Source organism: Glycine soja, chromosome 5 (genome assembly GCF_004193775.1).
Source record: "Glycine soja cultivar W05 chromosome 5, ASM419377v2, whole genome shotgun sequence".
NCBI classification, from domain to species: Eukaryota; Viridiplantae; Streptophyta; class Magnoliopsida; order Fabales; family Fabaceae; genus Glycine; species Glycine soja.
In genome coordinates, this window is record NC_041006.1 from 3,269,654 (window position 1) to 3,294,001 (window position 24,348).

At 32.7% G+C, this 24,348-nt stretch overlaps 3 protein-coding genes across 3 annotated transcripts; 1 reads left to right on the forward strand and 2 right to left on the reverse strand.

The window, feature by feature from the left end:
- The first annotated feature begins 2,598 nt into the window (after positions 1-2,598).
- LOC114411960 (1-deoxy-D-xylulose 5-phosphate reductoisomerase, chloroplastic) lies at positions 2,599-7,788 on the forward strand. Its single transcript, XM_028375711.1, has 12 exons — positions 2,599-3,149; positions 3,452-3,636; positions 4,234-4,320; positions 4,551-4,676; positions 4,763-4,825; positions 5,262-5,411; positions 5,588-5,655; positions 5,934-6,045; positions 6,159-6,263; positions 6,500-6,621; positions 6,812-6,958; positions 7,128-7,788. The coding sequence occupies exons 1-12, from the start codon at positions 3,056-3,058 to the stop codon at positions 7,294-7,296; spliced, it is 1,428 nt and encodes a 475-aa protein (XP_028231512.1). The 5' UTR covers positions 2,599-3,055; the 3' UTR covers positions 7,297-7,788.
- Positions 7,789-11,319: 3,531 nt separating this feature from the next.
- On the reverse strand, positions 11,320-11,913 carry LOC114413795. Its single transcript, XM_028378331.1, has one exon. The coding sequence runs from the start codon at positions 11,911-11,913 to the stop codon at positions 11,320-11,322; it is 594 nt and encodes a 197-aa protein (XP_028234132.1).
- Positions 11,914-18,669: 6,756 nt separating this feature from the next.
- On the reverse strand, positions 18,670-21,928 carry LOC114411961 (probable inactive poly [ADP-ribose] polymerase SRO5). Its single transcript, XM_028375713.1, has 5 exons — positions 21,331-21,928; positions 20,986-21,227; positions 20,752-20,885; positions 20,566-20,661; positions 18,670-19,042 (listed from the first exon to the last, which is right to left on the reverse strand). The coding sequence occupies exons 1-5, from the start codon at positions 21,726-21,728 to the stop codon at positions 18,929-18,931; spliced, it is 984 nt and encodes a 327-aa protein (XP_028231514.1). The 5' UTR covers positions 21,729-21,928; the 3' UTR covers positions 18,670-18,928.
- Positions 21,929-24,348: the final 2,420 nt, after the last annotated feature.

The following is a 24,348-nucleotide window of genomic DNA, read 5'->3' on the forward strand; positions in this document are numbered from 1 at the left end:
TTGGTCCATTCTATGATTATAGACAACAACAATGAAATCATAGAAATAAATAAATTAATAAATAAGAGATCCACCTCAACAAATGCCAAACTAGGACCTTCAAGCATCTCGTTGGTTCTTAATTGAATTTATTCCATTGTTAACATCTAACTCCAGAGTTTGACCTTTATAGTATATAATAATTGTAAAGATAAGATTTTGCTGAAGTTAATATGCCTTTAAAGTGAGTAAATAAGGGTTTTTATTATTTATTTTATTAAAGTGTTTTATGATTTTAACCTACTAGTATAACTTAAAGCCGATACATTTCTAAATCCTAATCTTAAGATAAACTTACTTTAAAATATTCTTCTAATTTTAATTGTATATATATTTATAAAATATGTGAAACAACTTGCTACTTGTTGACTGCTGAGTGCTGGAGAGTAAATTTTTTTTTTTCATTTTCTTTTTAAGAAAACTTCACATTGATTTTATTTTTTTAAAATCCAGGCTATCAGCACGGGCCACACCTAGTTACGTTGTAGATCAAAATCAGTAAATCACTGTGGGAAGATATAATGCCTTTGAAAAGGAAAGGTGCATGGCTTATTTGGTTTAGAAAAAAGCAGTGCATACAATATCCCAAATCAAGGTCAAATATTTGTATTATTTGAATATATTTATTATATTATATTTAAGTTTGAATTCGAGCTCAGTCTGGCGTACAATTTTGTAAATTTTATTTTGTAGAATAACATTTAACTAAAATTAATATATTTGAAAATTTGAAGTTAGAACGTTTTACACGACGCTTTCGTTATGCGGTTGCTGGTTTTATTCAATATTTATCCTGTTTTCAGCAATATAATATAATAAAAATGAGCAGTTTATTGTTTCTAAATTAATAGTTGATGGTATTATATTTTCCCCTTATCACTTTTTTAAAAAAAATTATATTATTATATGAATTGAAGAGGGAAGTATAATATTAAAAAGAAAAAAAAATATTTAGTAAATTTTTGTATTCTTCAGTATGATTCTAATGAATTCGATCTCTTTAAAATGAGTACATAATTTTAAAACATAAAATAACTCCCTCAATAGAATATCAAGTATTATTACATATTTTACTATTAGTATTTTATATGATCTAAATCTGATTAAATTTGCTAGTAATAAAATGAGTGGCTGCTACTTTGATGCAGTCTCGTGAAGCAAAGCACGTGTTTTTGTCAGCATTGCTGTGTAGACTTGAGTGAGTCAGTGCTTAAATTAAATTATATTATCTGCAGCTAGCTAGTAGATTTGTATCTTTAACAATAATAAAAACCCCTACAACATTTTAACAATAAGTCAATAATAACAACCTGTTTCGGCTGCTCTAGCCTCTAAGAAAACACAACTTTTTTAATTTTCTTTTACAAGATTTATACTTTTTAAAATATTATTATTTTGCTCCCGGTAGATTTAAGATTAACCACTGTTTCGACTGCTGTAAGAAAACAGTAACTTTTTAAGATTTGGCATCTAGATTTAAGATTTTATAGGTACTTGTCCTCCCTTATTTTAAAAATACGAGGAATATTATTTTTTATGAAAAGTGTTACCTTCATTTTTCAGCATCATTTTAGTTATATTCGAACACCTTTTTAAACTTTATTTGTATTTATTTTTAATAATGATTATTTTTTTTGAAGAGTGTAATATGTAAATTAAAATGGAATTTAAAGTAAAAATTGAAAATTTATCTACCATTGCTTTTAATCAGAAATATTTTGTAAATATAATTTCACTTTCTCACTTTATATATTTCTTAGTTTAAAGGAACTAACCACTTATTCAGTCCAGTTAGGATGGAAATATTGGATTTTCATAATTTATTTGAGAAGAAAAATGGAAATGAGAGAAGTTATTTTCTTAGAATTTACTAAAAACATTCTTCCCTTCAAATTGAAACAAAATGGGAGCAGAATGATCTCTCTTTTTGTTTTATTTTTTAAAATAAAATTGTCTATAATCAATATTTTAAAAAATAATGAATAATTATGTTAATAAAAATAATAGATAATTTTTTATTTATCATAAAAAAAATTTATATATTTATTTGTCTTCAATTTCTTTTTCGCTCTTTCAAACAAGAGATAAATTTCTTTATATTTTTCGTATTTAAATGTATCCAAATAAAAAAATCTTTTATTTCTCACTTTTATATTTTTATATTCTTATATCATTAACTATTAACCCATAAATAATATCTGTGAGTTATTATAATATTTATGATATACAACTTTAATTTTTATAAATAAAAAAAATATATTTATCTATTATATTTACACGGAACATATTTATTAATGTAATATAAAAAACAATATTTTAATGATAATTTTTTTTCTATAAGAATTGAGGTAGACTTTTTATTAAACATCTATATAAAACTATTTTACAATAATACTAGTACATACATATAAATTATACTACTAGAAAATAAAACACTGCATACATATAAATCTACTAGAGGTAATGGGTACTCTATCCAGTGTCCACCCAGTGAGTGAGTGCATATATATATTGAGTGGACGGCAAGTGGTGATTCCACACACCTTGCACACTTCTTTCTCCAAACTCTATTTCGTCCTCTTTCTCTTTAATTCCTAGTTACCCACCTTCTTTCCATTTTTCTGTTTTTCCCGGGAATTGTTTGGTTGAAGAGAGGAAATTATGTTAAAGAAGAATTTTTCAGAAAATAGCATAGGTTCTACTTTTTTTATTTTAATTTTAATTTTTTTTTTCAATTCTCTTTTGTTTTTTTATCTTCCATACAACCAAATAATCTCATACTTTCACATTTATTATAATATAATAGTAATAGTAACAATTGAAAACAAAAAACTGCATCTCTCTCTGAGAAGTCAGAAACCACATCCCCTGTTGTCTTCTACTTATTATATATATAGAAAAAAACTAAGCCATTTCAGGCACCACACAACACAACTTCCTTGTGCAGCCACCATTATTGTTGTTATTGGAGATTTCAATTCTTTGTCTTTCAAACTCCTCAAGTTGGGTTTATGTGATGATGGCTCTCAACATCTCTTCTCCAGCTGAAGTCAAGTCCATTTTTTTCGCTGATTCCTTCAAGTCTAACTGCCTCACAGCAAAATTCTCAGGTCTTTTCTTCATCTCTTCATTCTCGCTATTCTTCCTTCATTGTGTGTTCTGGGAAAAGTCAAAAGCCAACGACTTTATAGAGAAACCCCCCTCCCCATTTGAATTATTGTTATTTTTTGTCCCTGAAATTATGCCATTTTTTGGTTCTACCATGTTATGAGCTGCTTTGTTGATGATGTTACGGTGTTGTGTGCTATGATGTTTTGTTCTGTGGAAAGGCAATATTTGTTGTGTTGTGTTTTGATGTCAATTATTACATGGAGCATACAAGGTTTGACTTTGATGGTGCTTTGATTCTCAGGTGGGTTTGCTTTTAAGAGAAAAGAGCGTAGAGCAGCATCTGGAGGACGGGTTTATTGCTCAGTGCAGGCAACACCACCACCACCAGCCTGGCCGGGACGAGCGGTTCCGGAACAAGGTCGCAAGACTTGGGATGGACCAAAACCCATTTCAATTGTGGGGAGTACTGGTTCAATTGGAACTCAGGTATTGTGGAAATGGAATCTCCCTATAACATCATAATCGTAGATTCTAGTGTTGTAATATATTGGAATTAATGGCAAATAATAGTCTATTAGAAACAGCTGGCCCAGAAGCTAGCTTAATTAAGGAGAAGTAGTGTCAGTGTCTTATAAGGAGTATTCGGGTTATATTCCTAACCAATGCAGGACATCTTAACACACCCCCACGCCCAAGATTGAAAATCTTGATTGTGAAGTTTGCATGATTGAACATATGTGGGTAGGCAGTGCAACTTCAAGATTGGATAGGTTCTGATACCAACTTGAAAAGGGAGATTTAGAACTGAATATTATTTTTTGATAATCTGAAGCTGATGTTGGCTGGACTTGCAAGATGTTGTTTGATTGCAAACATTTGTTGGAAATAATTTGCCTTTTTAGTATTTTTGTACTAGTACTCTTATAAAATATAAAGGTTTCAAATGAATATGAGTTTTTTTGGGGGTCATAGATGAATGTATGACTAGAAATTGTTGATTGTTTACCCCTTGTAGATGGCTTGGCTTGCCTTTGTCTCTTATCCTTTGATGTAGTGCATCTTTTCCCCTGTATGCTTTTGTAGACACTAGATATTGTGGCAGAGAATCCAGATAAGTTTAAAGTTGTGGCACTTGCAGCTGGTTCAAATGTTACTCTTCTTGCAGACCAGGTAACCACTTCACTCCAAGCATGTAATGGAATTATGTATTGATTTGTCTCTCAATCTATGACCAGATTTAAATCTGAAATTTCTCAATATCGATTGATTTACTTGATACTCACATGGCTAATTTACTATTGCAATTGTCATCACATGAGTTGCAATGAAAAGGATCTTCCTGGTTATGTTTTCAAAGAATTCAGGTGTAGTAATCACTTTTAATATTTATGTTTGCACAGGTAAAAAGATTTAAGCCTCAACTTGTTGCTGTTAGAAATGAGTCCCTAATTGCTGAACTTGAAGAGGCCTTGCATGATGTTGAAGAAAAACCTGAGATCATCCCTGGAGAGCAGGGAATCATTGAGGTGGACATTGGGTTTATTCATATGTGGTAATTTTGTTTAGAGAGCCAATTTTTGTTTTTCATAAGCTATAGCATATATATTCTCAGGTTGCTCGTCACCCAGATGCAGTTAGTGTAGTCACAGGAATAGTAGGCTGTGCAGGACTGAAGGTAAACCTCTTTTTCCTATTTTGGCCCTTCTTGGTAACCAATCTCTTTGCTGTGCCATGTAATGAGGTCTTTAGTGTGCAATATCTGCATATCTTTTAATATTAAACTTCGTCAAAAAATTTGGAGGGGTTTTATTGTCCTGGGGATAGAACAAATAGAAGGATATCATCTAGTTCAGAATGAGACATCAACAATAACAATCAAACCTTATTCAACTAGCTGGAAAATAGTGGAGCATGCTTATTAATTTCATATTAGGGCATTGATTGTTTGAATGGAGAATGATTCATAAATGTTAAAGCATATCATACTATATATAATGAAGATAGAATAGAAGTATAAGAAAACAGAAAATCCACTAACTAAATATGGTATTGGTTGTCAGTTATCAGACAACAGATATTAGAAAGCTGAAATCCTCTCATTATTTTGTTAGCCAACAGTTGCAGCGATAGAAGCAGGGAAAGACATAGCTTTGGCCAACAAAGAGACATTGATTGCTGGAGGTCCTTTTGTTCTTCCTCTTGCTCAGAAGCATAATGTAAAAATACTTCCAGCTGATTCAGAACATTCTGCCATCTTTCAGGTAAGAATGCACAAATAGTAAAAAATTGTGTGCAACAAGATGAATAGACATGCTCATGTTATTTATTATCTATATATTCTCTGGCCTCTGCATCTTTCTTATTGCATGCAAGCAATTATTTTATCATCCGCTCCACTTGGTAATGGAAAAGCTTAAAGGATTCTTGTTGGCTTCAGTGTATCCAGGGGTTGCCAGAGGGTGCACTTAGGAGAGTTATTTTAACTGCATCTGGAGGTGCTTTCAGGTGTGTATATGACTTCATTTGGCTATTTTGCACGCTCAATGGCTCCATGTTTTCTTCTTCTGTTGGAAACATTTATTTTTTTGGGAATGGAAGGAAACTGAAAGGGAATATGTAGTACTCAAAACTTTCCTATGTATATCTCAATGTCTGATTGCTATTGTCTGTTGAGTCAATATTCTTTGATCATGGAAAACCTGGCATTGTTGCTCTCTTAGTTCTGCTTCCAGGCTCTACATAATTGATTTGACTATAAGTATCATTCCCTTGGTGATTGACAGGGATTGGCCAGTTGATAAACTGAAAGATGTTAAAGTTGCTGATGCATTAAAACATCCTAACTGGAATATGGGGAAAAAGATAACTGTGGACTCTGCTACCCTTTTTAATAAGGTTTGCTTCTTTTTTTATGTCATATTGAATGAAAAGAGCCATTTTATAAATCTGTTTAATTATGTGGTATGAATTTCCTAGCTATAAGGTAAATTTCTTCTGCTTCTTCACAGGGTCTAGAAGTAATTGAAGCACATTACTTGTTTGGAGCTGACTACGATCATATTGAGATTGTCATTCATCCACAATCAATCATACATTCAATGATTGAAACACAGGTCTAAATCTAATTCTATGTTATGTTGGTTACCGCATTTTAATATCCATATATTTGGATGCAAATGGATGAGGAACCATAGTACCTACAAGCTACAAGTTCCAACCATTGGCAAAATTAGCAAATGGGTGGGGGTAAACTTGTGTATAATATAGAAAGGGTATCAAAGAAAGGAGAAAAATATCATTAAACATTGTTAATCATATTATCTAATACTAAATCATTTCTTGATTCCAGGATTCATCTGTTCTTGCACAATTGGGGTGGCCTGATATGCGTTTGCCAATCCTCTATACATTATCATGGCCTGACAGGATTTATTGTTCTGAAGTCACTTGGCCACGCCTTGATCTTTGCAAGTACTGTAATCTTTCCCTGCAGCTTACTAATTTCAACTCTATCAAATTCTATTTTCAGTCCATTCTAAAGAAAATAGACAGATCCAGTTGATATAGAGTTTTCAAATTTGGAAGCATTTATGTTAAATGAAAATTTTATTCAACCCAATTTGAATTATTGATGGTTCTTATTTGAAATGTGGTTATGCAGGCTTGGTTCACTTACATTTAAAACTCCAGATAATGTAAAGTATCCATCCATGAATCTTGCATTTTCTGCTGGCCGTGCTGGAGGCACAATGACAGGAGTTCTTAGTGCAGCAAATGAAAAAGCTGTAGAGATGTTTATTGATGAAAAGTAAGTTTTTGTGTTATTTTTTCCTCAATACAAATTAGAAAGCTGTAGATTGTGTCATGTCATTCTAAGTTCCAACACTGCCTGATGCATATGCACTGCTCTTCATAGGGTACATGTGTCTTATTGGCAATGTAAATTCTCCACTTATTGGCTATTTTGCTTGTTCCAGGATTAGCTATTTGGATATATTCAAAGTTGTGGAGCTAACATGTGAGAAGCATCAAAATGAATTGGTATCCTCTCCTTCCCTTGAGGAAATTATTCACTATGACCTGTGGGCGCGAAAATATGCTGCTAGTCTGCAAGACTCTTCCAGCTTCACTCCTATTCTTGCATGAGGATGATTAAACTAGGGATGTGGCTGATGCTTCCCAATTGCCTGCTTTCACCATAATTTCTTCGGGCATTGAACAATGTAGAATGGTGCATTCCACAGATGTTGAAAATTAAATAGGTTTTTTGTTTATGGAATGTTGGTGTTTTAACACCTTTCAATTGATCTTATAGTTTTGTCGTAATTTCATGGAAAACGATGTCTTTTTAATAGTCAATAGGAGCCTAGGAGGTTGGTTGGTTGCCTATGAATGTGTCAAAGTCAAGAAGGGGAATGGATTTTCTCATATTCAAAATTTACATGATGTGGTCAACTAGAAGTTTTGTATTTCTCTTTTTCTAATAGAATTAAATAGGTGGAGTCTTACAAAAATTAACAGAGATAGACACAAAAGTTGACCAATCACCAATCACTTTCATAAAAGGATTCCTTTTCTTTTTCCTCAGCACACATTCGTTGGCTGATATTATTATATGAAATTGGTATTATTTGGATATCATAGCTATTACCCTTGGAGAAAAGAATTATTGACTCTGCTTGACGGTTTTGCTTTTCTCATCTTCTTTTATATATTTTTTTATTTTATTTTATTCTTGGCCTGTGTAGCATGCGTTACGTTGAACGAAATAATTGATGGTGCGAAATTCCTAACCTTCAAATATCTACTGTAATATCTTGAGTGTTTACGTTTAATTGTGGCATTCCTCACACTTGGAGATAGAAACTATAAAGTACTTAATTAACGCATGTTAGACTATTGTGGTTCTTTTGTTGTCCCAGGAATTTGTTACCACATCCTCCTTTTATAGAATATAGGTACACTTGTTTTGCTTCCCTTACCGGTCTCAACTGAGTTTTTTTTTTTTTATCGTATTATTGGTATAAAATATATATTAGTTTTGTTTAATCACTAATTTTAGTTGAAAAATTCAGTTAGTCACTTTTAATAGATTTTTTTTTCAATCATGTTTTCCATCTAACTTTTATCATAATCAATTTTGTATATCTCTTGCTCATTCGATGATAAAGATTACAAATTTTGTTAGTTTTAAGTATCATTATATTAGATTTAGTTTTAGAAACATATTCTCGTCAAAGTAACATTTATGAAAATTGGGAACATTCTCTATAATATATGCAATTAAAAAGGAATGATATTTTTGCTTAATTGATCAAGTATGTTAGTACTTTGTTTGCAGTCAAAAAGAAAAGAAAAACTTGTTAGTTTGTTTAAAATTTTTCACTTATAAGATTTCTTTTAAAACTTTCATTCTAAGAATATTAAGAACATGTACAACATTTAAGAAACATAGCAAGTAATTTATGTTTACAATTATAATTATTTCAATGACATTGATTTACTCTAAGATGTATAATATTAAATAAAAAAATATGTATTTAAAATTTAATTAATAGAAAATAATAACTTAACTAATAAGATAAATAAAGGGATTACTAATTAAGATAAACAGGATCAAGATAATAAGGGAATTATTTTTAAAAATGATTAGAATACATTGACATGATAAAGATTTTTATAGTATCATCTAATTAAATTTAGTAGTATTTTCTCAATTCATATATAAACAAAAATAATTAATTTCACACTGATTAAGAAAATTAGTTAATATCATTAAGTTTTTCTAATCTCAAGTAAAAAATAATAATGTTATTTCAAAAATGTCATACATTAAAATTTACTATCATGGATAAAAAAAATCATTGAAAATAATTAAATAAAATAAAGAGTGTTTTACGAATAATAACATTAAATAAAATAAAATTAGTTAAATTTTTTTATATTTAAGATCAACATATAATATTAATTTTTTATTTATATATAAGTCCAGACAGAATATTATTTATGATAAGATTGTTAATTTTTATAAAAATTATTTTTTTATAAAATTATAAAAACTATTTTAAAAGTTATCGATCTATAACTGTATATAAAGGAACATAATATTTTAGTATACATATTAATTAATATCCGTCTTATTCTTATAATTAGATTCACAAGTTATTATTTTATCCTTATAATTACCTTTACATAAACCATCCCACTAACTTCCATTATATATTTTTTTATTTAAAAAAACATGAAAAGGCACGGAATAATAATGTAAAAATGTTTACAGTAATAGTACATGGAAAAGAGTCTGGAATAAGTTTGCACCATTGAATATTGAATATTGATGATCAACCTCAACCACCCCTCCTTCAGTTATCCAAATTTCTACAAGAATTAGGATCTCAAATTCAGTGGCGGAATGGCCATATATATGTAAACATTACTTAAAGAAGTAATGAAATTAAAAGAATTATATATTTTATCCTTCTATAATGACAATGTGCATTTTTTGTTCTCTAATTATTTTTTCTCGAATTTAATTCTCTAACTTTTTAATTAATACACCCGTTAGTTTATTTATGTTCTTATTTTCTATTTAAATAATTGAAAGCTTAGAATATACTTGATATAGGAAATAATTTAAAAAGTTTCAAAGTTAGAAGAAATTAAATGTTAAGGTTTCAAGGAAGGCCAACATTTAGATTTTTTTCTGAAGTAACATTTAGAATTTCTTAATTTTAGGTGAAATGTACTGTTTAATTAATAAGTGAATTTTTAGCAGTTTAATTCGTGAAGATTTGAGAGAAGGGGAGTGGGGATAGAATTTAAGAACTAAAAAAAAAACAATAGAAGACTTTATTTGTAACAGTTGAAAAGTTACGGAACTAACTAAATTCAAACAAAAAATCATTTATTAAGCAAACCACACATTAATTATAACTAAATTTAATAAATTAATTATTAATTAATAAAAATTTATTCTAAATAGTATAATTTTTAAAATAATTATTATAAAAGTCAACCATTTATTATACGTACATGACAACCTATAATTTAAAAGATAGCGTAAAAAAATTTACTCTCACTAAGTTCTAATTAATCACACTCTTTGATTTTCAATGATACCTGTGAAAAAGGTAACTTTTGTGCAGATAGGATGGGAAACTTGATGTGGAAACTGGAATCGATCAACCCGCGGTTTAATTTAGATTTGCAAAGGCTAGTGGATTTGAACATATACCATCCTCTTTGTAGCTGTTCATTAATTATGATATTATTGTGACACTTTTTTTTCCTTTTCTTCTTTAGCCTGGATCCCTCCAATCCAATGCACTAAAAATAAAGTATTTTCCAACGCATATATATAACAATTTCATGTTCAGCAGAAGCTAAATTAGTGCATGTTTGGAAGTACCTCTATGGTCCAAAAAATTCACGTCCAATAGTTCTTTTACGTAGAAGCTAGAACTAGCTGCTTCTTCAGCTTTGACGTGGAAAACCACGTCCCAAATCCCAAATCAAACACTTTATCTCACTCGATGTCAACATTAAATTGACTTGACGCTCTAATTAGTCCATCAGTCCACAATTCGAATGTAAATATGCAATGTATGTATATCAGATCCATCCAGAAAGACTTGCTCACTCTCTTCTTCTTCTTCTACTACTACTACTACTTTTGCAATTACTTTAACTTTGTCATATTATATACATCACTTTCACCGATTACCCAAGTCTATGCCGTGTGAGACACACATACACGATTTCTTTCCATGAAATCGCGGTAACATACCCTGCCAACTTAACTGTTGCTGCGTTACCAGTTACCACACCATGCAATTGCAACCTCTTCCGTATTCTTAGGCTACTTTTTCCAACGAAAAAACATACTACTAGTTATTTAATGAATAAGTTTTTCAATTAATACTATAAAAGTATTGTCAGAAGTTATATAATTTTAACTTTATTAAGAAAGAAAGTCATCCATACACTTATCTCTAAGTCCACCAATAAACATCATTCAACAAAAAAAAAAAAAAGCCTCCACCTATAAACATATATCCAATATCCAATCCCAACTAAACTCATTATCTCAATAATCAACTTTGTTAATGATTAAATTAAGGATTACTAATTACCAAAAGAAAACAAGTTATTCACTTTAATTTGTTCTAGCTAACTTGAAAATGGTTGCAAATTCCGAGCAAGTCCATTGGCGTTAGTGAAAAACCCAACCAATTTGGCGATGGCGCCACCGTTGACGGCGGCGGAGGAATGCTTAGGCGCGACCTTGCTATGTCTCCGAGGCAGCAGAAGATCTCGAATCTTCCAGCGCTTGGTGGACGAGGCGGTTGTCTTCTTGCATGGTGGGGTCCACACGCAGTAGGTTCCCTCAGCCACGCCGTGGAGCTCGTTGCTGCTGTCGATGTTTACCGTCTCTCGCTCCTCCTCCTCGAACATCAGCGTCCTGAGAGGTAAACGACGACGGCGAGCCCCGAGCGGTGCCGTTTGGGTGGTAACGGAAGCGTCAGCGACGAAGGCGTCGTTTTGGTGGAAGGGAGGGTAGATAGGTATGATCTGGCCGTTGAAGAAAATGTCGTCGGCGGAGACAGGAGAGGAGTCGGTGTGTCTGGAAACGGAGGAGAACTCGAAGTCATCGCTAACGTCAACGTCGTCGTTTTGTTCGTTTACGCGGCGATGTGAGGGAATAAGGACGGGGAAGGAAGAGTGGGCGCTGAAACTTGGAGAAGATGGCTCTGTCTGCATCATTATGCAATGAAAGAAGAAAAGAAAACAATAAGAGAATTTGGTTGAAGCCAAAGAAAGCGTGTAGAGAGGCTATGGGGATGGCATATATAGACACGAGACTGCTTCACTCACTAGTCCTCATCACATTTTTTTACTCTCCCACTTTTGCCTTTATTATCGTCAACATATCTTTATTTTTCTATATATATACCAATTTAACCTTATTATTTTTTAAAAATAAAAATAGACGTTTTAGTGGAAATTTTAAGTAATTTGAAAATGTAAACTTGTGTATGATGGTCCCCCAAAGGTACTTAATTTCTTTTTGCTTTGCGGCAGTTGCGCCACCCTAAAATAATCAATTCTTATAGGCGTTTTGATTATTTTACGGCATGTTCGTTTATTGGAAGAATTACAAAGTTTCGCTTAAATTTAGGTTATCAAAATAAAATTATTTCTAGTTGAGAAAATTCAAGCTGAAGTTCAAGTAACTGGGTGTTGGTTTTATTTTATCTCAAACAATTTTTAATTTTAAATTGTTATGTTTTTCTCTAATTTTTACTCTCTTGATATTACTTACATAAAATGTATTTGCTAGTGTATTTCTTGTCTATTGTTTGTTACATTTTATATTACTCATTGAAATAACTTGGGTCTCTTAACTAGGAGGTTGCTTTATTCCTAGCAGAAATAATATCATTATCTGATTATTAGAAGGTTTATTTATTACTCACTGAAATGATATGTATCGTTTGACTAAGACAATGTTTTATTACTCGCTGAAATGAAATGACATACATCGCTTATATTATTCCCCAAAATGTCACGTACTACTTGAATAGAAGATTGCTTTATTACTTATCAAAATGGTATGTCTCAAAATGGCATGTCTCACTTGACTATAGTGACATTATGTGATTTTCGTGTTTATGTATACTTTAGTTTTCTTCTATTCTAGTTTTTCCTTTCAAAACTATCTGATTTATGTAAATGATACAAATATCTCATGGGAATAATAAAGAATGATAAGTTTTTCTTTTCAAACTTAAATATATTCAAATTTCTGGAAATATGGTTTCTTGTCTTTTTTTTCAATCTTTATTTTTTACAAAAACATTACATTTTAACTTCCTCCTAAAAATTAAAAGTACATGTTTAATAATTTTAATGATTTAAAAATAAATAAAATTTAAATTGGAACTAATTTGGAAAATATGTTAAGAACTAAATACATTTAAACATTTTAATATTATTTTGAAATTCATTTTTTTTACTTATAATTAAATTTAATAGTTAAGAAAGAGAAAACAATTTAGGTGTATTTGATTTCTAGCTAGTTTTTAAAATTATTTTGTTAAAGAAAATAAAGAAAGCAGGCCCTTACACTAAAGTCCATGTGTCTTTGCGACAACAAAAAAAGAAGTTCATGTGTCTCATTACATATTTTGTGTGTCTACCATAGCGACAACAAAATTAGAGTCGTACTACTCAAACTTTCTCACTACTAGAATAACCCTAATGAGTTTTGTTTTACTACATATAGCACCATTCAAAATGATCCGCACATTAATTTGAGCCAATACTACATTTGAAGGAAAACTGTTCGTGATGATTTTTCATTTATAGGTAATTCTGTTTATAGGGCTGTTTTTATGTATGATGGGTCGTTTGAAAAAGGAAACTTATTGGAAGGTCTAAGTTATGTAGGGAATGAGGATCATATGGGAGCTGTTCTTTCCTCCTGTAACTTGGTCTCTTTATAGACCGGTTGTGATTGCTATGGTACCATTGGCACCTTCTATATTATATAAATATATATATTTTTTGGCTGACAGAAAAAAAAGTGAAAAATATCTCTTAACTATTTCATTATTTTGTTGACTATCTCTCTTGTAATCAAGTACTTCTTTAATATATTCATTTTGCGCGCCTTTTGAAAAAACTATTTCCTTATTTTGGCTTTTAAAATTCCTATTTTAAAAATAAAGTTTAAAACTTGATAGATTTTAAATAAAAAAATTAATTATTGACTAAAACAAAAATATGTTATAAAAATTTGTTGTGTTTTATTAGTTACACATGGAAAATCAAATGGGTGTCACAATGTGGAATCAAAATCTTCTATTTCAATTCCCTGCCTCATTTTTTGTCCCCCAATAATTAGAAACTGCCACATCAATGAATGAATATAGATCACCTTTCCATTATAGCTTGGAGGGAGGACTAATCTTTTTTTTTATATATATGTTAGTTGTTAGAATATTAATTGTATTAACTGAGAAAATTAATCATGTGATTTTTTTTATCTTTAATCATATAACCTATTTTATATCTCTATGGAGGAGGAGGACTAATATTATAAAAAGTCAGGATGAACCCTGCGAGAGATCATTTATATTGAAGATGTATTGTAGTTGATGACATTCCAATCAAGACTTTCCTTCACCAGCAACAAGCAACAACTCCAAATGAGTTAGTTCTCCACATCTTCCTTGGTCAACCTTGCACGTAGCATAATCAACTACAACACTTTCACGTGCCACACTATCGCCTCTTTGTCTTCCTTCACCTTATGCTTTTGCTTCCGCTCCTTTTCCACCACCATATCTCGTTTTCTCTTCCTCGCTCCACTCTCCCTCTCTCAACCTCCACACCACCTTTTTCCAAACACCCACCCATCTCCTCCTTCACATCTCAACACCACCGCCGCCCGCCGTGCACATCGTCAAAATTTTGTTTGTGCCATCGCAAAAACTGAGCTACTTTCTATGCTTTGCACCACCCTAAAGTAATCAATTCTAAATAGGCATTCTTATTGTTTTAGGGCATGCTTGGTTTATGGCAGAATTTCGGTCAACTACATTGATTTTAGTTAGATTAAGATTGACTTGAATTTAGGGTGTTTAATTATTGAAATAAAATTATTTTTAGTTGAGAAAAATCAAGTTGAAATCAAAGTAATAGGGTATGTGTTGCTGTTACTTTATTTAATTTGGGAACTTTTAACTGTTATATTTTCTCTTGATACTACTTATCAAAATATGCTTTGTTTGTACACTGCTTGCCAATTGTCTGCAGTTACATTCTATATTATTCATTGAAATGATATTCACTGCTTGAGTAAGACGATAAGAGGTTTTATTACTCACTGAAATTTACTGCACCACTTGGCTAAGAGATTGTCTTATTACTCACTAAATAATATGCACTGCTGACTAGGAGATTGTTTTATTACTCACCAAAATAACATGCACCGCTTGTTTATGAGGCTATTTTATGACTCATCAAACTGGCACATATATAGCGCCTGATTAGAAGGTTGTTTTATTATTCACCACAATGGCATGCACCGCATATCTAAATGTTTATTTTATCACTCACTCACATGGCATGCACCGCTTGACTAGAAGGTTACTTTATTTCTCACCAAAATGACTTGCACCACCACTTGACTAGGAAACTGTTGTTTTGTTACTAATCAAGATAACGTGTGTGTTGTTTGTCGATCTAGAAGGTTACTTTGTTACTCACCGAAATAACGTGCATGCTTTCTCTAAGAGATTGTTTTGTTACTTATCCACATGACATCGCTTGACTAGAAAGTTATTTTATTTCTCATAAAAATAACTAGCTTGCACCACATAATTATGAAGTTGTTTTGTTAATGACCGAAATAGCATGCACCTCTTAGCTCTTGAAAAGGAAATTACTTTGTTATAGTCACCAAATATATATGAAATATGACTTAGATACACTTTCATGGATATATCCAACCGTGTCTAATTAAACTCAGTAAGCTTTGTCGGAAGTTAAGTAATTTAACTTTATTTTACAAAGAATGTCATCTATACACTTAGGTCTGAGTCCACCGATAAAGATATGTCCAATCCGAACTAGACTCAATAATAAACACTTTCAATAACCTAAATTAAGAAAAAATTAGCAAAAGAAACCATGTCATCCACTTTAACTTGGTCTTGCTTGAAAATGGTTGCAAATTCCGAGCAAGTCCATTGGCGTTAGTGAAAAACCCAACCAAATTTTTGGCGGTGGCGCCACCGTTGACGGCGGAGGTACGCTTAGGCGCCACCTTGCTGGTCCTCTTACCATCGCTGTGACTCTCCGAGGCAGAAGATCTCGAATCTTCCAGCGCTTGGACATGGGGCTTGCCTCTTGCATGGTGGGGTCCACACGCAGTAGGTTCCCTCAGCCACGCCTTCTAGCTCGTGGCTGTCGTTTGCCGTCTCTCGCGCCTCTTCGAACATCAGCGTCCTCATGGTTAAACGTGGACGACGAGCCGTTTCGACGGGAACGGACGTAACGGAAGCGTGAACGACGGGGTAAATGGTCTGATCTGGCCGTTGTAGAAAATGTCGCCGGCGGACACAGGGGAGGAGGAGTCGGGCGAAGGCATCGCCAACGTCGACCTCGTCGTTTTGTTGGTGGATGACTCTGGCGGCGATATAAGGACTCGGAAGAGTGGTAGCTGAAACTTCTTGGAGAAGATGGTGCTGAATGGAGACTGCCAACAATTTCAGCTTCAGCCAGAAGAAAAACACAAGAAAATGTGTAGAGAAGCTCTGGTATGGTATGGCATATATAGTTTTGTTTGGTTATGTTTGTTTAGAATTAATTTTATGATAATTAATTTGTTTTGATCAATACAACAAAAAATCAGTTTTTACGAAACGAAATATGAAAACAACTGTTAAAAAACAATTATAAGCTATTGTTTTATTACTCACCCACATGACATGATATACATGGCTTGACTTGGAAGTTCTTTTATTTCTCATTAAAATGACTTGCAATGCCTTGATTTATTACTCACCAAAATAACTTATGTCTGTTTGATTAGGATGTTGTTTTATTCTCATTGAAATAACATGCATTACTTGCTTAGAGATTATTTTTTATTTTTTACTCACTTAACTGCCATGCACAGCTTAATTTAAAGGATATTTATTATTCATTGACATGACATGCATCGCTTGTCTAAAAAATTATATTATTACTCACCTAGATGACATGCACTACTTGATTATGAGATTGTTTGTTTTATTTCTCATCGAATAACTTGTGTCACTCAATGAAGAGATTGATTTGTTACTCATGATCGACATATGCACCACTTAATTAGAAAGTTGCTTTGCTTCTTACTGAAATAACATGTTAACGACCCCTTCTACAGCTAGCAATTGCCACATCAACTAATGAGTCTATCACAATTCCAGGAGCTTTAAGGGAGGATTAATACTGTGAAAAGTCCACAATGAAAGATTAATATCTGTGTTCTGTGCAGGTCATGAGCAGCTAAAGGCATGATTGATGATATCTTATAATGTTTTGGAAAACTAATGCTCAATGATCAAGACCTGCATAAGTAACATGATATAATGTTCCAAACTGTTTGGGGATGCAACAGTCTTTTTATGGATGAATTATTTCATTGATTAATTACCTTTTCATATTCTATAAAACTATTTTTTATTGCATTTTTCAAAAGAGGAAGAAAGAGAAAAAAAAAGTTAAAATAAAACACGACAATGAGAAATTAATTATGTTATATTTACTTAATTATAAACAAAGATAAAAAAAAAAAACTTCCAATAAAAAGTATACATCAAAATGAGATATCTTCACATAAACTTAACTAGCCCCTTTAAATTTTTATCTCCAGCTCCGACACATACAACTAATACCATTGTCGTTTTCTTAGGTGAAGAAACCCTTCCTTAATGAGAGAAAAAAGTGTCTGAAAGCTGAGTTTCCATCTCTGCCGTGCTCACTTGATGCTCAACACTAGAGTTCATCAATATAAATTGAAGCAATATATTTAATTAGCTCAAACAGTCGGGTAAGATTTGGTCAAACCTAATAAAAATCGTCACCATCACTGGGACTTTACTGTCCTTACTAGGTTTTGTCCTTCTTGTTCAAGTAACTAAGCTACACATTTTGACTTTTTGAGATAACACCTTTCAGTAAGCCCTTCTAAACTTTAGGACATCCTTTTGGTTATTCCTTCTCGATACCAAGTACCTAAGGCTCCCTAAATTTTCCCCACTTTCTTGTTTTGTTTTTTCTTCTTTTTTTTATCGGCAAATGTTTCTTGTGCCTTAACACCTAGCTTCATCCTCTAAGCCTAACCAGCGCTAGTGCCACTGAGGAATGCAACTTGCAATGCTGATGGCACCAATGCTGCGACCTGTGACATTGATGACTACTATCCACTAGGATAAGTTATTGTACTGTATCAACATATGGAGTGGAGAAGAAGAAGGAAGAGAGTAAATTTATAAATATAACTACTCCAATGTTATAAACTGACAACCTTGACAATTAAACGAGGACAGATGAAATTACTTACCAAACTAAATTAATTCTATTTCATCGGTTCAATTCCCCCCCACCCCCCAAAACATGAATCATTTCTTCCTTGCACAAACTTATTATCCCAGGTCACCGCAGGTGTATTCGTTTCAATTGTCTAGTAAGTAAAATAAAATTAAGAAATAATGAAAGTCCAAATTAATTGACTTACTAAAAGGACGTCGTTTTGTGCATGCAAGTAAAAAGACTCGAATTTGAGATAGTTAATTCAAGTAAGAGGTCATTATGTTCTAAATCATGAAACAAATGTGCGAAACAATTCGGATTAGCAAACTCAACTTGATTTTGATTTTCTTTTTTCAGAGTTTACCAAACTAACCAATGAACACCCATGTCCCCTATCCCATGTGCAAAGAAAATATAGGACACTTTGAAGTCGGCAAATTGGAGTAACTATGATAAACGTCCGAACCGAAGTATATTTATTTCAACCAGTAACTGTAACCAACCAGAAAGAGAAAGTGATTTCTTTTGCTACACTATCGTCCGTCAACATCAAAACAAATCACCTATATCAGTATATCACCCTAAAAACAATTTAAAAGGTCTCAAATGACGCTCTACTTCTTAAGCAGTGGTTGCACTTGCACCCTCAATGTAAGTTTTGGTTAGTATGAGCATTGTGTTTCTTCAAGTATTCTATTCACTTCCTGTAATAGCTAATAGAACTCCCATATGAACAATCATTCCGTTCAAGCTGCTGGCTGTCCGCTTGCCATTCTTTCGCCTTGTCATCTTTAAAGTTTGCAGGTATTTTCTGAAAGACAAATTCACCAAGGTAGGTTAGAAAACCTATACATGCCGAAATGAAAGGAGCAGAGAAGACATGAAAAATATATCTCATACTTTCAAAAGGCACTATAATTATAAACTACACCGTTTCCTACCCAACTTAGATTTTTTTCTTTCTTTCTGGAATACAGTTTCCTACTAAAGACAGTAGATAATATCTTACTCTTGCACTTTAGCCAACACCTATGACACAGGCTAGCTCTTGTTCTTAAGAGTAACAATTCAGACAATTGTTCATACACATAAAGGAGACAGCAGAATTAACAGGACTAATTTGTTAATCAGCTTCATCTTTCTTTCCAAAGGAGGGGGTTTCAGTATTAAAACTCATTCAATGCCACTGACAAGTGACTACTGCCAAATAAATTCAATTTATACATTCCACAATATAAGCAGTCAGATCATATTCTTATTCCCAACTCATCATTTAACAATTATGTTAAACTAAACTCCAGCATGAACTCTATTTCACTTGGAAGCTAAACTCACTTCCAGGGTTTCCATAATAATCCAGAAGTAGGAAACACATTCACATCCAGCGTAAGTGTTATCAATTGCGGATAGTGGAAAATGGTGGAAATCCAATACTCTGCTATATCATAATATAGCAGATAGTGACTTGGACAAATGGCAGAAGTTGCATAGCAAGTGAAATATATGATATATATCAATTATATAAGCTAGAAGATTAAGTTGTATGCAAATAAAGTAAAATGCATAAAAATTGGCATAATATTAAAACAAAAGTTCAATTGGCCAGAGACTTGCTACAGATGACAAGAGGATGCAAGACACATGCTGCAAACACGACACTCATAGCGTCCACAAATAGCTGATGGAGTTGCAATCGCAATTTGCAAATCCAAGGAACTCCGCAATGCAATAGTGCTATAAGCAGCTATTTAACAATGCCGGCTTATATCTAGGAAAGATTTCATATTTCTGTGAATATGGATTTAATTTTCTGGTTTTCAAAAATACAATGGAAGATAAAACTGATTGACCCCAAATGCTTCCACGACAACCAGCAAAAATATGAACATTAATAAAGGCAATAGCGAGAAAGCAATGTGGACTAGGGTCATTACACATTTCCATTATTTAGACAATTTTGCCAGTCCAGTTATTCAAGACCTCTATTTTTACTTGAAGAAAACTGCAATCGTACTTTATAATATCTGCTCCTCAACTTACACACCCTTAGTTTAAAAAGAAATCATAGGTACTTAGTGAATGCTCAGCAATTTCAAAGCATTCAGAAAGCATAATGCTGCAAGACACCTTGTCTTGGATGTGATTCACACCATAAGCAATACCATAAATCTACTTTCAATATAAGAATCCTTTAGGCTAGCTTTTTTTTAATCTAAAACAGGACTAGTATGTCTGATGTTTGTAACTTCCTAGACAAACAAATGTGCCACAGCAAACGCATCTCTAAACTGAACTTAGAGCAATATTCCGAGAAAGAGATTAGAATAGATGTACCTTGGCTCTGAAAGATTTGATGACGGAAAGTAGCAATTTGTCGCCTGCTATTACTCTCACTTTCTGTATCAGCTCATGTCGAGAAATCCTCTTTTCCTGTAACCCAGATGAAAGCTCACTCAATACATAACCATTTCAGCTAAAGGAAAAAAACTAGCCACCGTCTCAAACTCTAAAAGCACTTACTCTATAATCCTTGTGAAACTTGGCAATGGAGGCAACCTCGGACGGAGGCAAAATCTTCGAAAGCATCGAAATCAAAGCTGGGAATGCCATCCACGGCGAAGAAGGCCTCAAAGGTTCCCCAATCTTCACAATCCCTACAAAATCAAACACACAGCATTTCGAAACAACATCAGGAATTAATCACAAAGCTAGCAAATACCAAAAAAACACAAACACAAACACCAAACACCAAACCTTTCAATGGTGAAGGAAGTCTGAAACTCAAAACATATTCGGGCAAAACATGAGTGTTGATCTGGTTACACCAAATAACATACTCCTTGGGATTGGAAAGATCATCCACCCCAGAATCAAACTCTTGAGAACTCGAACGGCATTGGTAGGAGCCACGTGGAACCACCTCCGTCTTCCCCAAGATAACGCGGCACAGCAACAAGTGCCTCAAACCGTCTTCGTCCACAACGGAACTCTTCACACTGCATTCCACACACGCAACATTCATAAACTCATAAATTCACAAATCAACATTGAAAAATAATCAAACAATAATTAACATTAAAATAATGAAATTGCGCGTGCCTTTCAAGTGGAGAATCTTGTGGAGAGAGACGCAGGCCGTTACTGTGAGCGTGACCGAAACCGTGCTGAATGATGTCATTTATCTCTTCCTTACTGGACGCACCGTACCAGGCGAACTTCACGTTGGCATTGCCGCCGCGCAATTCGGCCACGGCACGCGCGAAGACGTGAAAGGAATGTTGACGCGCCAGGGCCATGACGGAGGAACACACGTTTCTGCGAACTGCCAGAACCTCGGGTTTGAAGCAGTGCGCGACGAGGCCACGAACGAATCTGGTCCGGACGAGGTCGGCGTTTTCGACGAACGGCGGCGGCGTGTCTCCAGCGGAAACCCCGCTCTCGCAATCGGAAATTAGGGAATCGTCCTCGGCAGCAGGGCGTTTCCCCAATGGATCCATAACCTAAGGGAGGAAAGAGGAAATTGAAATTTGGAAGGGAGAGAGGGGGTTATGAGGAAAAGAGAAAACTTGGGTCTTGGGGGAAGAGGCAAGTTATGTTATGATAACGGAAACCGGCATAGAAAGAAAAAGAGAGGCGGTGGAAGGAAGACGTGCATCCTTGGGCGTTAAGGCAAAGGTCAAATTTTTCAACCTATTAAATTACTTGTATCGCACTGTTTCCTCTTCTTATAATAATATTCATATAATAACATGTCATTTTTATGCCATGCCTATTTTATATATATCTCTCGCTTTCTCATGCCCACAAATGTGAATCTGTATGTATATATAAAAAATGTTTGATTTTATGAGATGACGTAATATGATAATTTTATATTTTTTTAAAAATATATTAAATGATATTATTTAATTTAATTATTAATTCAAATTAATATTATTTTATTATGTAAATAGATTTTATTTCATTATTTCTTTTATTAGATTTATATTTAATTATTATTCTATTAAATACAAACAATTCTATTTTTGGAATTTTATTCTTAATAATTAATTTTTATTCTTAATCAATTATTTTATTCTTCTTTTAGTATTTTTACAAATGATTCTAACATGTTTAATAATGTACTATGAAAAATTATCAACCAATTTATTTTATTCTTTTTTAATATTTATTACTATCTCTATTTATTTATGGTAGATTGCTAGTATTATAATAAGTATTCTTATGGAAGGGAATTTCTTTTTTTCTTCACTGCTTTCATTAAAATTGAAACTCTTTTGTTTTTGGATGATAAAATTGAAACTCTTTTGTTTTTGGATTTTCTATATCACTTTTTTCTTCCATCCTTTTCTTTATCTTTTTTTAATAAGAGAAGAAAAATTATACATAATATAATGAGTTTTACATAATTATCTAATCAAAATTCATCATATATGATAATTTTATTGACTTTTAAAAAATAATTAGTAATTTAAATGATAATTTATGATTGAATAATAACATAAAATTAAGTACATAGACATTAAATTCTTTTAATAAAACATGCATTCTATATTTTTTTATAAAATAAAATAAATGAAGAAAAAGTAGAAGTTAAAAAGTAAAAAGGAAGAAGTGTAAGAAAGTGGTGGATATTTTTAATTGGTAGTTTAAAATAATTTTGACAAAATGTTAAGACTAATGGGGTTTATTCCTTTTATATATGATTTATCCTTTTTACTGTTATAATTTTTTTAAGGAAGCACGGCTGGAAAAAAGATATAGTTAATTCTTCAAGTTTTTTATTTGATTAGTTTCAGGGATTATGGGAACTACTTTTTTTTCTTTAAAATGTCTCTAATTTGGAAATTAGATGAGTATGTTCTCATTTTGGCACAATTGATGTGTTTGTGGCCTGTAGTCTATCTTGGACGTTATTTTACTTTTGCAGCCTGTTGCTTGTCTTCAAGATGCAAAATAGCCAATAGGTAAGACCTTTTAGTTTTACACGTATGCTAAATTTACCCTCACTCATACTCAATGACTATAACATACTCTGTCTGTTTTAATAACCTTTAAAATTATGGTAAATTACGATGAGAAGAGTAAACTTTGATTTTTACTACATTTTACATGTTTTGATTATTTTTAAAATTATGGTAGAATTAATTATGCTGTAAAAAAAAGTCATGGTAGGGTTGAAGTAAGTAAGTGTGTATTTGGTTTAATAGGGGAATTTATTTTGAGTTTATAATTAATTTTGGATATATTTTTGTTGGAACACACACTGTTCCTCACTCAATTGCAAGAGATGCAATTCACTCCCTCACATATTCACTCTTGTATCACTCACTGTTTTCTAAGCACAGAATTGCACACCTACTAGGAATAGCACTAGAGACTGAAAATGATAGAATGAAAAACAACCACTTTATTAAGATGTATGATTGCCCTTTTATACAAGCAAAACAAAGTAACAACCCTTCACTCTTAAGCTAGCACTTATAACAGAATTTTAAAATTCTGTTACTCTCTCTTATATACAAAGCCAAAACAGAATTAAACTCTCACACCCTCCCTTAATTCTGATCTCCTAAGTCCATCAAGCCAATTCTATCCCTTAACATTTTAAACCTCTCCCCTTTGAGGGGTTTGGTTAAAATATCAGCAAATTGATCAAATGTGCAGCAGTACTCCACTTTCAATTTCTCTTTGTTCACTTGATCCCTAAGATAGTGAAACCTTGTTTCTATGTGTTTGCTTCTACCATGAGAGGTTGGATTCTTTGATAGGCTTATAGCTGACTTATTATCCACAAAAAGCTTCACTCCATCACTCTCCTTGATTTTTAATTCCTGTAGTAATGTGTCCAACCAGACAGCTTGACAAGCACTCATTGCAGCTGCAACATTCTCAGCTTCACATGTTGATAGAGCCACTATGGATTGCTTCTTAGAACACCACGATATTGGTGCTGCACCATACATGAATATGTAACCTGTAGTACTCTTTCTGTCATCTCTGTCTCCTCCCCAATCTGCATCAGTATATCCCATCAATTCCTCTGAGTTGCTATTGTCTTTATTTGGAAATAAAATTCCAGCATTGATGGTCCCTTTTATGAACCTTAGAATCCTC

Bases quoted from the DNA above. Each gene is read 5' to 3' on its own strand.
- LOC114411960 (XM_028375711.1), top strand. From the start codon at position 3,056: ATGATGGCTCTCAACATCTCTTCTCCAGCTGAAGTCAAGTCCATTTTT. The intron at 4,826-5,261 runs GTAAACCTCTTT...TTATTTTGTTAG, and splicing joins TAGGCTGTGCAGGACTGAAG to CCAACAGTTGCAGCGATAGA. The intron at 6,622-6,811 runs GTACTGTAATCT...GTGGTTATGCAG, and splicing joins CCACGCCTTGATCTTTGCAA to GCTTGGTTCACTTACATTTA.
- LOC114413795 (XM_028378331.1), bottom strand. From the start codon at position 11,913: ATGATGCAGACAGAGCCATCTTCTCCAAGTTTCAGCGCCCACTCTTCC.
- LOC114411961 (XM_028375713.1), bottom strand. From the start codon at position 21,728: ATGGATCCATTGGGGAAACGCCCTGCTGCCGAGGACGATTCCCTAATT. The intron at 20,662-20,751 runs GTAAGTGCTTTT...TCTGGGTTACAG, and splicing joins AGTTTCACAAGGATTATAGA to GAAAAGAGGATTTCTCGACA. The intron at 19,043-20,565 runs GTACATCTATTC...TTTGTCTTTCAG, and splicing joins TCAAATCTTTCAGAGCCAAG to AAAATACCTGCAAACTTTAA.